The following is an 11,730-nucleotide window of genomic DNA, read 5'->3' on the forward strand; positions in this document are numbered from 1 at the left end:
GCCTTTGCCAGTGCTCCTTCCCCTGTGCCAGTGCTCGTGTGGCCCCAGGGACTCTTCGGGGGTGACATGCACCCACACACCCAGAAGGTTCTGGGGGGGTGCAGCAGAACCCACCAGGCTGCTGCCTGCTGTGCCTGGGTCATCACACAGACACAGCCTACAAGCCCCACAGGGGACATGACCAGAGTGGGACCTTCCTTGACCAGCCACACTGGTCCAGGTGCCACACTGTGGCTAAGAAGCACCTTCTGCATGTCCCCAAGAGAATGTGTCCCCAGGTATGGCGCACCCACAGCACCAAGGCCTGGTAGGGGGGCTCCTGTCCCACGTGGCACCCATCCCCTATGGACCAGCTCCACCTTGTGCTGAGAGACGTGGGTCTTGGCTCAGGCAGATACAGATGGAGCAGCCCACTCCTGCTGGGGGAGCAGCAGCACTCGTCTGGGAGCCTGATGGGACGCATCACAGAGCAGAGGAAAAGCTGTGTGGGGTTAGCACAGTGCAGCTTTATTTCCATGGTGCACAAGGAAGTTCTCCCCCATGGGCTCAAATCCCTTCGCACAAACCCTCTTACTGTCCCACACCATAACCCACCACAGCTTTTGCTAGCCAGCCCTGTGACTAGCTGCAGCACCCCTACTGGAGAGGTATGGATCCCACAGAGGGGTGGGAGCCGTATTTTCCCCTCAGCTACTTACAGAGCCCTTCTGCTACCTCGGCGCAGGATGGTCAGGTGAGGCCCGTCGTCCCCAGCACACCCCAACACCAGGAGGCTGCCCAGATCCTGCTGGAGCAGGGACTTCCCAGAGTGGGGTACTGCAAGGTACTGCCAGGCCTGGGCTGGCTGAAGGGCATCTCCCAAGTGTTGTGTGGGACTTTTGATCCCAGCAGGGCCACCCAGGAAGGTCTGCAAGTGGCTGCAGGATTGCGCCTTGCTCGGACCGTTTTCACAATTCGGCAGGGACAGGTCACTACGGTGTAAAGCAGAGAGCAGGCTGCAGGGCTGGATGCCAAAAGGGGGCTGCACACGGGGTCTCCACCTGCCCCTTCCTTGTGAGGGGCACTTGGGGCTGCCACACAGAGAGGAACAAAGCCAGCACTTGGGTCAGGTGCCTACAAACCACCTCACAGACAAAGCTCAGCTACAGGGACACACGCACACACACACTGGACCATGGTCAGCACTCCCCAGAGGACACAGACGAGGGCAACGTGGGAGGCAGGAGGAGGTGGGGGTCAAAATTCTGGCCTGGCACCAGGCAGAGCCACCCAGACCAGGAGCTCTGTGGGCTGTGGCTGAGGGCAGGTCCCCCGTGCCCCATCCCATCGGCTCCTGCCCCTCACTGCAGCACACAACACTGCCCCGGGGCACGGCAGGCAGCAAGGACCATGGGGAGTCATATCACCCCTCCAACTCATCTCGCCAAGAGTGCTGCAGACTGCGAAGAGAACTGAAAAGTGCTTAGAAAAGAGAGAAACCCCCTAGAAAACCCACCCCAGACAAGAGCCCGACCTCACCTCCCTGCTCTGAGCATCCCTGCTGGCCCGGGGCAACACCACAGAGGAAGGGGGGGCCGGGGCCGGGGCCAGCTGGGATGGGAGGCACACAGAGCACCCAGGCTCGCCCCATCCCTGCCCTCTACACCAAGGCGTAGTCGAACTGGCCCCTCTCCAACCCCTCCTTGTGGTCAGTCCAGGAGGAGGCAGGCATGCGGCTGTAGGGGTCCAGCAGGATGCGGAAGCAGCGCACCATCAGCATCACCAAGAAGACCAGGAGGAAGATGACAAAGGCAAAGACGGTTTTTTGCTCAGCATCCATGCCCGCAGTGCTGGCCGGGTGCTCGACCAAGGAGGGGGACAGGAGTTCATAATCCATTGTCGATGCATCATTCATGGCAGAGGTGAGGCACTCTGGCTGCAAGGAGTGCGTGGACAGGGCGCATTTAGGCTCAGGCAGCAAGCTCCAGCCTCCTGCTGTGCCCACGCGCCCCGAGCACCACCTGCACACAGGTCACTCCATAGCCACTGGCACTGCTAAGCTGAGCTGAGGAGCCTGGGATTCACTCCTGCAGAGGCCAAGAGCTCCTGGAGGGAAAAGCAAAGATGGTGAGGGAAGAGGAATTGGCCACAGGCTTCAGCAATCCTGATAAATAACTATAGACAGGAAAGGGCAGGGAAGAGCCCTCTGTTGCTAGAAATGCAGCTACCTGAAAGCTGATGCAGCCAGACAAGCAGCCACGTATCGGGCAGAAAAGCCTGGGGACTGTGGCATTCATGGTTAGGGGCTGAATTAAGCATGTATTTTCAGCCAGGAAATGTGGGAAGATATTTTTTTTAATTGAACAAATATTTCAAATGTGAAACCTATCTTAATTATTGTTATTTTAAATTCAACCATGGCTCCTAAACACCAGGAGTCATTTTTGCTTTAATTAAAGAATTAGAGGGGTTAAATTTTTGCTTTTGGCAGCTGGAGGAAGTCTATAGGGGATGAGGAAGGAATTCTATGTAGGGAGGAGGCACTTTGTAGAAAATGCTAGTGAGGAATCTTCAGAAGGAAATCTCCCTTACCACCTTTGAAGGCAGAGGTTCGCAAGTGGATCCCTGGTTTTCTAGCAAGCTCAGGAAGCACTTCCACAGCAATGTCACTCATCAGGGACACAAAGGAATAGGGACATAAAGTGGGCAGCTCAGGCCACTGGTATAGAGCTTGCCACTGGTCATAAACCCCCAGCAATCCTCTGGAGAGGCTGCTCAACTGCCAAGCCCAGTGCTGCAAGACCATTTTGGCCCAGTTGTCCCAAATCATAGGAAAACATAGGTTGAGAAGGACCTCAGCTGTCAAGTCACAGTAAGTTTCTTGGGGCTTTATCTAGTCTGGTCTTGAAAATCTTCAAAGGTGGGCACAAGTTTAGAGCTTGCCCACTCCTCCTGAGGGCTGTATGTCCAGCTGCTGTCCTTTGAACCTTTGGTTTTGCACCAGGCCTAGAAGCGACTGAGTCCTGGGAGGGCACCTACCTCACTGCAGCTGCGTGGGGGCACTAGCATCGCTACTGCAGCAGGAGCAGGAGTAGGCTGTGTCCAAACAGCCACTTCACTGTGCAAGGATCTCCAGGGTCCAGCTTCCTTGGGCTAGGGACAAAGACAGCAAAAGCGGTTAAAAGGACCACAATCACTAGCGGTCATAGCAAAGCACCACGAAACACCTTTGAGGTTAGTAACTACAAGTTCTCAGTGTCTCTTGTCAGAGCAGCATTAGCTCCATTCACCCAGGAAAACATCTGCACTAACGTCTGGTCATTTGTGATTGCACACAGAATCTAACCCTGCACCAAGAGCCCCTTTTTGCCGTGTCTTGCTTAAACACCAGGCAGAGCTTCCCTGCTTTGCGGCTGCCAAGAAGCCACGGCTGGCCAAGCTCCTTCCACCAGCCACGGAGATTTTAGGGGAGATTTACGATTCTGATGGACACATCTGGGTTAAGAAAATTCCCTTCATGGTCCTCAGTACCAGATATGCTCAGAACAGGCCCTGCTTTAATATAAGCAAATCAACTACAAATCATGCATCTGGAGGTACCCAATTGACTTGTAACTCACATCAATAGGGTAGGGTGGAATATGCATATTCAGGACAAAATACATGATTTTCTGCCAAATAGTAGCCCTGTATTCAGGATAAATTATTTCTCTCCCAGTTGGGGAGGAGAATTTTGAGCAGAGCCAAAAAAAATGCTGATAAGATAGTTAAATGAAGGCAGCTGTTATTTAAGGAATATGTGATTGAGTTTTATTAAGATTCATGTTCCCTTAGTAACTAAAAAGAATACATGCGCAAGGAAATTGCTAAATAGGGACAGAACTCACAAAGGAAGAGGACCATTGTCAACTATTTATTAACACTGTGGAGAGATTTTATGGGTATGAAACACAAATTAAATGTTCATTTGGGAATGGCAAATATTTTAAAAGAATCATAGAATGGTTTGTGTTGGAAGGGACCTTAAAGATCATCTATTTCCAACCCACCTGCCACGGGCAGGAACACCTTCCACTAAACCAGTTTGCTCAAAGCCCCATCCAACCTGGCCTTGAACTGTTCTGGGGATGGGGCCTCCACAGCTTCTCCGTGCAACTTGTAAAAGAAGAGTAGTGAAGAAGTACATAGTATTTACAAATGCAGGATGCCATCTGGTGTGGGGGACTTACTGTTCCCCCTGCAGACACCCCCAAACTGAGAGTCTGATCCCATGAGTGGGCACTGGCTGGAGGTTATGGGATCTCAGCGTGCATCTCTGTGCAGCATTGGCATGACTCAGCCTGCTCACTGAGCAACACCAGACACTTCTGCTAGCACCAGCATCTTCCACCCTTCGAGTTCTTGCAGTTTTTTGAGCAGGATAGGTCCTGTTTTTGAGCAACAGATAGGTACTGTACAGGAAAGCATAAAGAGTATCCAAAGCAGAATCAGAGCCCAAACAGTGAAAGCAGCTGGAGAAAGTCTTGTGTCAGCTAGACAGCAATTTCTGGATACTGACAGTTCTGGTATTGCTTGCTTCCAATTTACAGTACTTTGCTCAAAAATCTGTTCTTCCTTTACACAGCTTACTCCCACCATCAATCAAAGATGAAGCCAGGAGCCTTGGCACAGCTGGGCTTAGCTCTGCATTAGTGCACAGCCTGTATTCTATGTTAGTGCTGCACAGGGGTTGGTGGGAGAGGAACCCACCTTTGGATCCAGGGCCAAGGCAGCTCACCAAGTCACTAATAAATTTGTCTTTGAGAATTTGGATGCTGGGAGCTTTTCAGTACTGTAATTAACATCAAGAAACACCTAGGAATTAAAAGTGTGCACTTTATCAGCAGGAATTAAAAAAGATCAATGTGATTTGCACAATAAAGCGGGATTGTACCAGAAAGGCTGATCTATTCAAAGAATGGAACTGGAAGATAGATACTATTATGAGCCACAGTGAAGCAGGGTTTAATTGCACAGTGTCATGGATGCAGTCCAACAACTAGGGAGTGACTTGGTTTACACACTTTTAAATATACACAACTTACTTAGTACTGTCTTATAACCAAAAATAGACATTTACAATTATATAACAATGACAAATGAGACTAATGTATTAAATGGAGAAGGTGGAACTACTTTTGAAGGAGGAGTTATGAGGGGCTAAAATATTTAAATTCAAATGAAGAAAACAGAGTAAAATGTCTGACAAAGAACTGGAGCAAATTCATTAGGATAGCACTAAAATAATCTGATTTGAAAAGCACAAACCCACCGTCACTCCCCATATAAGCCTATTTGAGAAAACCTGGAGAAAAATCCAAAAGATAGATGCATCCAGGGCTCTGGGAATGTCTCAGTAAGACAATTTGCTAAGCAAAATGAGCAGGGCAGTGCAGCATACACCATGCCCTGCCTGAGAGCACTCTGCTGCTCTGTGGGAGCCATGGGTCTTACAGGACCCTGCTCCACATTCCCCTTTGCTCATCGCGTTGCTGCACATGGTACACACGAGCCTGTTGCAAACATTCAGCAAATGCAATCACCAGGGAGACAGGAAAGCAAGCACCCTTGCAGAAAAACAAGTTTCTGCCTCAGCAAGAGGTTTCCAGGACCTAAGATCTCTAGGGAGAGGAAAAGGCTATACTTGCAGGTGTTGCAGATGTGTGGCTCTCCCTCAGTCGTCCCACTTCTATGCTCCCAAGACCACAGCCTGAGGCTGGTGGCTGAGCCCCGCTGGGACAGAGGCACGTTTTGGGGAGGTGCAGGATTGTGCCTGGCGTTGTTATACAGAGATCATGACACAGCTGAGGTCTTTGCTGGGCTTACATTGCCTTTTTCAGTAAATGTTGCTGCCGATTCCTGGCAGCAAATAGTGAACAAGTCCCACTGGGTTACTGCACAGCTGCCAGCGTAAACACAACCACTGTCATACCGGGGCCTGCACGTCCCAAGACAGCTGGAGATTCAGATGCTCAAAAGAGGAGGTAAGGAGAGTTACCATCCCTGTTAACCTCTTCCCAAACCCTTTATTTTATCCAGCTGGCATTTTGCAATGCTCACCTTTCCTTTCACAGGACCTGCTTGTATCCTAGCCTAGTTCTGCCCCTTAGGGAGAGAGCTCGGAGGCTCTGTTTCAGGAACAAGTAGCCTGTCCTGGGTGGAATCCATGCTGCGGTGCTAACGATCCCAGCTTTGAGACAAGGGGTACAGGTCTCTGCTCTAGCATTGCTGCTGATCATGAATTCCTCTCTAGGAGTGTCTGTGCCTCCCACATAAAAGCAGACCATGGAGATGGGTGGAAACAGCTTGTTCTCCGTCGTGAGGGCCTCCTTCATGAACCCTCTACACTCCTCTCCATTAGCTGGCCCATCTCCCAGGTCCCTTGTAGGTCCAAGGAAGACCCCAAGTCTCAACAGGGTCCCCCAACTGCACTGATGTATCCGGATGTTCCCTCATGCTCTAAAGCCCGTTATCAGCATCTGCCTTCAATACTTTCCACAAGGAATGGCACTCCTGTCCCATAGCTAGACAGGCTGGGACTGCCGAGGCCTTCTCTCCTCTGCCATGCCTGGCATGCAGGGAGACAGCAGGGCAGGGACTAGGGAAGACCACTGTGCCCCAAGCACAGGGAGCCAGGCAGAAGGGGCTATATCCACAACCCTCTCACCCTGGGGTGCAGGAGGACACCAGGCATGCCCTTTGTCCCTGCTAGGTGCATGGCTGTTCCTTTGGTTCCTTTGGTTCCTTTGGTCCGGGACTCCAGCCCAGCCCAGCTCTCCTGCATGTCTATACCCCAAACCCTGATGGAAGAACTTGGCAAAGCTTGTGCTAAACCAGCCTGCGTCTAATTGGAAAAACACCAGTGTTTCTCTGATCCCATGCAGCCAGTGTGGAGGGGCCTTCCCAGCAAGGCAGCTCTGCTGCCAGGATTGCAGCTGAGCCCAACTGGAGAGGAAGATGAGCAGCACTCAGGGCATGGAGGGGAGAACTAAGCTAATCAGGCCAGAGCAGGAGCACGACACACTGAGTGTGAGACACCACCACCCCCGGAGGGAGCGGGGGCAGTGCTGGGGCTCTGGGGTCCATGGCTGTGTCACTATCACATGCCCTGGCCTTTTGATGGCTGCCCCTCGTGCTGGCATCTGAGCTATGCCCAGAGTCAGCCCACAGGCACAGCACCGGGCACAGTGCCCCTCACCTAGCTGTAAACTTTCTCCAGCCTCTTTTCCACCTAAGAGATGGTCTGTCCTAATCTTTCAGGCCAGCTGAGCCTTTGACACAGCTAAAGGGCCGTGCTTCAGCTGAGGGTGAGGTTTAATCCATCCTCAACTAAGGAGAGATGCTCGTTCCTCAGTCCCAGACTTCGTAATCCCTGGTTTCATGGGGAGGGGGGGGCATGGGAAGCAAAGCTCTGCAGAACACCCTGCAGGGTGTGCTTCCTGTCTGCAGTTGTATTAGCACATGCAGAAACCTCACCACTGCCAAATTAAACCACCTGGGAATGAAGATAGCTACCCAGGAAAGTTGGCTCCCACCCACCCCAACCCAAAGTCCAGCATCCTTCTCTCTCCATCCAGACCTGACAACTGCCACCAGAAGATATACTGGGTCCCAGCACCAGATCCACGTCCTGAGCCCACCACCAGTGAGGGGTAGGTGGTCCCTGACAATGCAGAGGGAATGTGTCGTTCGCCCCCCACTCCCCCTTGCATATATCCCTGGATCTGCAAGCCCCCCATCCTACCCATCGCATGAGCACCTGAGAGGGGTTGGGGCATGGACAGTACCTGGCTGGCATGGGCCGGGGGGCCCTGCCGCTCAGCCACAGCTACTCCCAGCTTCAGCACTTGCCATCTCGAGGGAAGGAGCAGCCTCCCGTCTCCTGGAGAGCACACAGAGAAGGCAGCTGCGCTTCACTCACGCTGGAGCGGGTTCCTATGGCGATGCAGAATCAATTATAATAAAAGGTGGAGCACAGCAATTGGAGCTGAGAGAAGTTTCAGGAGCTGCCTGCCTGGGAAAGCCAGGCTGTGGAAGAGAGTAGGGCTGGAGGCCGGGCCTGTCCAGCCCTAGAGTACAGCTCCTGAATCCCAGTGCTCCCCTGAGTGCTCCCAGTTCTCCCAGTGCAGCACACAGGGGTGTGCCAGGCGCTCCTGCTGGTCCTGCCTGCACTTCCCAGAAGGGTGTCCAAGGCTTTGGGAGCAACGTGTATGATCCAGCTGCAAATCTGCCTAGCACAGGCCTGCACACTCCCACCCTTCCCACCATCCCCATCAGACACAGAGGGTGCAGATCCCACTCTGATAAGGCTTCGTGTAGCAGCAGAATGGGCAGCCCTTGCTCTCCCACACAACTTTCCTTCTGCATAGCTCTCCAAAAGCTGTTCCAGTCCCAAGGGCACTATGCCTATGCTACCACCTCTTCTAACGCATCCAAGACCCCTGTCTGTCCACACTGCCCGTGTGTGTCCCAGACCCACAGCCCCACTCCTGGCACACTGGGATGTACTGGGGGAAGCAGAGCGTTCCTGCTCGGCAAGCACACTGCTGCTGTTCATGCAGTGCAGCCAGACCTGACTGCCTGCAGCACCAGGACCTAAGACATAAACAAGTCAGAGGTGCAGTGTAAGAGATACTGGGTACACAGCTGATCATGAAGATGTTCAAGGGGTGAAGGAACCGGGACTGCAAAATCTCACTACAGCCCTGTGTACACTTTCCCACCCCAGACTCAAGGAGTGATCCAGCTTCAATGCCAAGCCTGGCAGCAATTTGGGATTCAAGGGGCTGCCAGGCTTGTACAGTGTCACACCCAGCTCGCAGGGAAACAGGACCAGTTTTGGGAGGTCTCCAAGAAACTGGATACGTGCTTGGCCCTTAACGAGAAATTTGAACCAGAGCCTTGAACCAGAGCCTGACAGTGCTGCACAAGCTCCTCAAGGTTGAGTGTGTGTCACCAACTCTGCCTGTCACTGCCTCCCACCTGCATGCCCTCCCCACCTCTGTGTGCCAGATCTGTACAAGCAAACAAGGGCAGCATTTTCTGTTCTGGAGAAAGGAGACAGGAGACTTGGAGCCACTGCTAATGGGATGCAATCTGGAGGAGGAACTAGCACCAGATGGGATGGGAGAGGTGAGTCAGAGGGACAGGGTTGGTCGACAAGATCAGGACAGACTGACTGTAGCAGAGATCACAGGGTCATGATCCACACCCAGTTTCGAGGGACATCCACAAACAAAGGCTCTGTTTCTTTGTCCTGAGTGCTGAGCTAAAAGATACTGGAATACCAGGGTCAGGTCTCTGGCAGATCAGCAAGTGAAGAATGCCCAGCAGATAAATATACAAGCTCCCATCACCAATACCCCTGAGATCGTTGCATAGCCTGGCTGTCTGAACAAATCCCAGTATGGATTAGATGACTAAGTTGCATATAGCTGCTGAGAGGTGATGCAATTCCTCTCCATGTTGCTTCCTTTTCACAATTTCAGCTATTTCCCCAGTGCAAAATAATCATCCTGCAAAAATTAATCACCAGACCATAAAACCAAGTTCCTCTAAGTGTAACAGTACCAGAGGAACACAGTTGTGATCCCCAGCCCCTTCAGTGCAGTGCAGCATACCTCCTTCCTACAGTAAGGTAATTCATTGCAAATATCTGTGAATAACCACATAATTTACTTTTTGATTCATCTTAGGTGCTAACTGAAATTTATTTTTTTTTAATTTTTTTTTATATTTTTTTTTCTGAAAGGTGCCTACAGACAACATTCTCACACTTAATCGGTACAGAGAGACTTCTCACTGCCTGGAGCAAAGGGGAGATAGGCCACATCAGTCACCTCCCTGCAAAATTAATATTTTTATGCTAGTAATCTGTCCTCTGGCAGGACTGTGTGTGTGTGAAAGGACAGTTCGTAAAGGCCTTCACAGCCACTCATGGAATAGTCTCGGAAGCCTTTTATGCTCTGTGGTTGCACTGGTTGTGGAACTGTGTGCCCCGCAAGTCACAGGATATGCTCGCATAGATGGTCCTCAAAATCCCCTTGGCTAGCCACTGACTCTCCTCTATGCAGTCCATCCAGCCCAAGCTGACTCAGCCCAGTATATCCCAGTCCATTCCAGCCCAGCCTAGCCCAATCTGATCCAGTTCAGTCCAGTCGAACCTTCTCCAACTCTCCTTTTGGCCTCACAGCCATGATTTTCATGTGTCTTGTATGCCACGATTAGCCAAGTAGCAGATCCCCACCCAAGGAGTGAACATCACAGCCTCTGGCCAGAATGAAACCTCTGAGCTGGTCATGCACCAGTACAGTGTCCAAACTTGCAAAAGCAGCTGCTCTGTGAGATGACAGCACAGATTTTTACCATTTCCAGCTGTTGTTTGTTTTTCAGACCCAGATTTTTGTGGGCTTTTCTGTGGCTCATTTGCCCACTGCCTCGTCCTTCATTATTGTCCCTCATTATTGTCTTTCCTCGTCACCCCTTGCCCCAGTCTGTGGGTGTGTGAAGACAAATGAAAGCAAACCAACCCCTCTCCAGGTGCCCCCACAGTCTGTGTGCTTTCTGTGGGGAAGCCTGCTACAATTTCCAATCCTGATCTGTGGAGGGGAGCCCTCAGTGCCTCTCCCAGCCCTTCTCCTTGCAGAAGCCAGCTGAGTGCCATGCACAGAGCTGCTGTGGAGGGCCAGGACACGGCCGGCAGCACTGCACCATCCCAGGAGGGACCATCCACTGCCCCAGGGCCTCTGGGGAGCTGAGATTTTCTCATGCCCCCTCTTCTGCCTCAAGCTATGACAGACACTCTGCACTCTGGTGGAGGCTGTGGCTGCATTTCAATGAGCTCCTGATGATATCTCCTTTAAACTGATACGGGTTGTTTATGCAAACACAATTACACCAGCTGAGGGCTCTCCACGTTTTTAAGGGTCAGGCAGGATTTCCCTTGCTGGGCCTGTCTCCAGCAGAGCAGGCAGCACCTGGGACACCAAGAGGTCTGTTTGCACAGAGCAAGATCCAACAGGACCAGTGTACACCAGTTCCAGCCCACAAACTCCCAAAAGCACAGGGATAGAGTATCTGTGAGCAGCAGCAGAACCCTGGTACAGTGAAGACCCTCACTGTCCCAACCTGGTTAGCTCTGGAGTCTTTCTAAAAGAGCATAAAACCACACCAGGCATAGGGATCACTCCTTTCTGCAACAGTGGAAGCAAATCTTACTGTTCTGCCTGGTGGCATCTTGCAGAGAACCCACAGGACTCTGCTGGCCCAGAAGAGGCTTCCTAATCAGAGCAACAGACGTTGTGCTGTGCTAGCACATCTGAGTATTGGGGTCAGCGTGGGGAGAGCAGATCTCTCTTCTTCAGGCAGGATAAGCACAGAATGGCTTTAGTGGCACAAAATGTGCTGGTTCTCCAAGACAAATGATCTGGGCAAGTCACCCGTGCATCCCTTTATAGTTAAGGGAAAATAGAGGGTGACCAGAAGGAATACATCACTGCACCCAGCACAGTAAACTCGTCCAGGTAGAAAATTCAAGCCTTAGACATGGCTGCTTCTCCCCAGGGAAAGAGGACCCTACAGTGACATGGATGCGGGTTGTTTATGGCTCACACATCTACTGGTGGGTAGATGAATTGCACCTGCAACGCTTACTGTTTGACTTGGTTCAAGGGCTCCTGTAACCCTGCCAACTGAGCATTTAACTAACAGAGA

At 51.7% G+C, this 11,730-nt stretch overlaps 1 protein-coding gene across 1 annotated transcript; it reads right to left on the bottom strand.

Annotated features, from left to right (window-relative positions):
• Nucleotides 1-1,631: 1,631 nt before the first annotated feature.
• Nucleotides 1,632-1,943, bottom strand: CTXN1 (cortexin 1; the record flags this gene model as incomplete). The annotated part of the gene is given in 2 exon segments (XM_084302530.1): nt 1,632-1,900; nt 1,902-1,943. Coding segments are annotated over 2 exon segments (303 nt in total). The 3' UTR covers nt 1,632-1,639.
• Nucleotides 1,944-11,730: the final 9,787 nt, after the last annotated feature.

Source organism: Netta rufina, assembly GCF_964035555.1.
Source record: "Netta rufina genome assembly, chromosome: 28".
In the NCBI taxonomy this organism is placed as follows: Eukaryota; Metazoa; Chordata; class Aves; order Anseriformes; family Anatidae; genus Netta; species Netta rufina.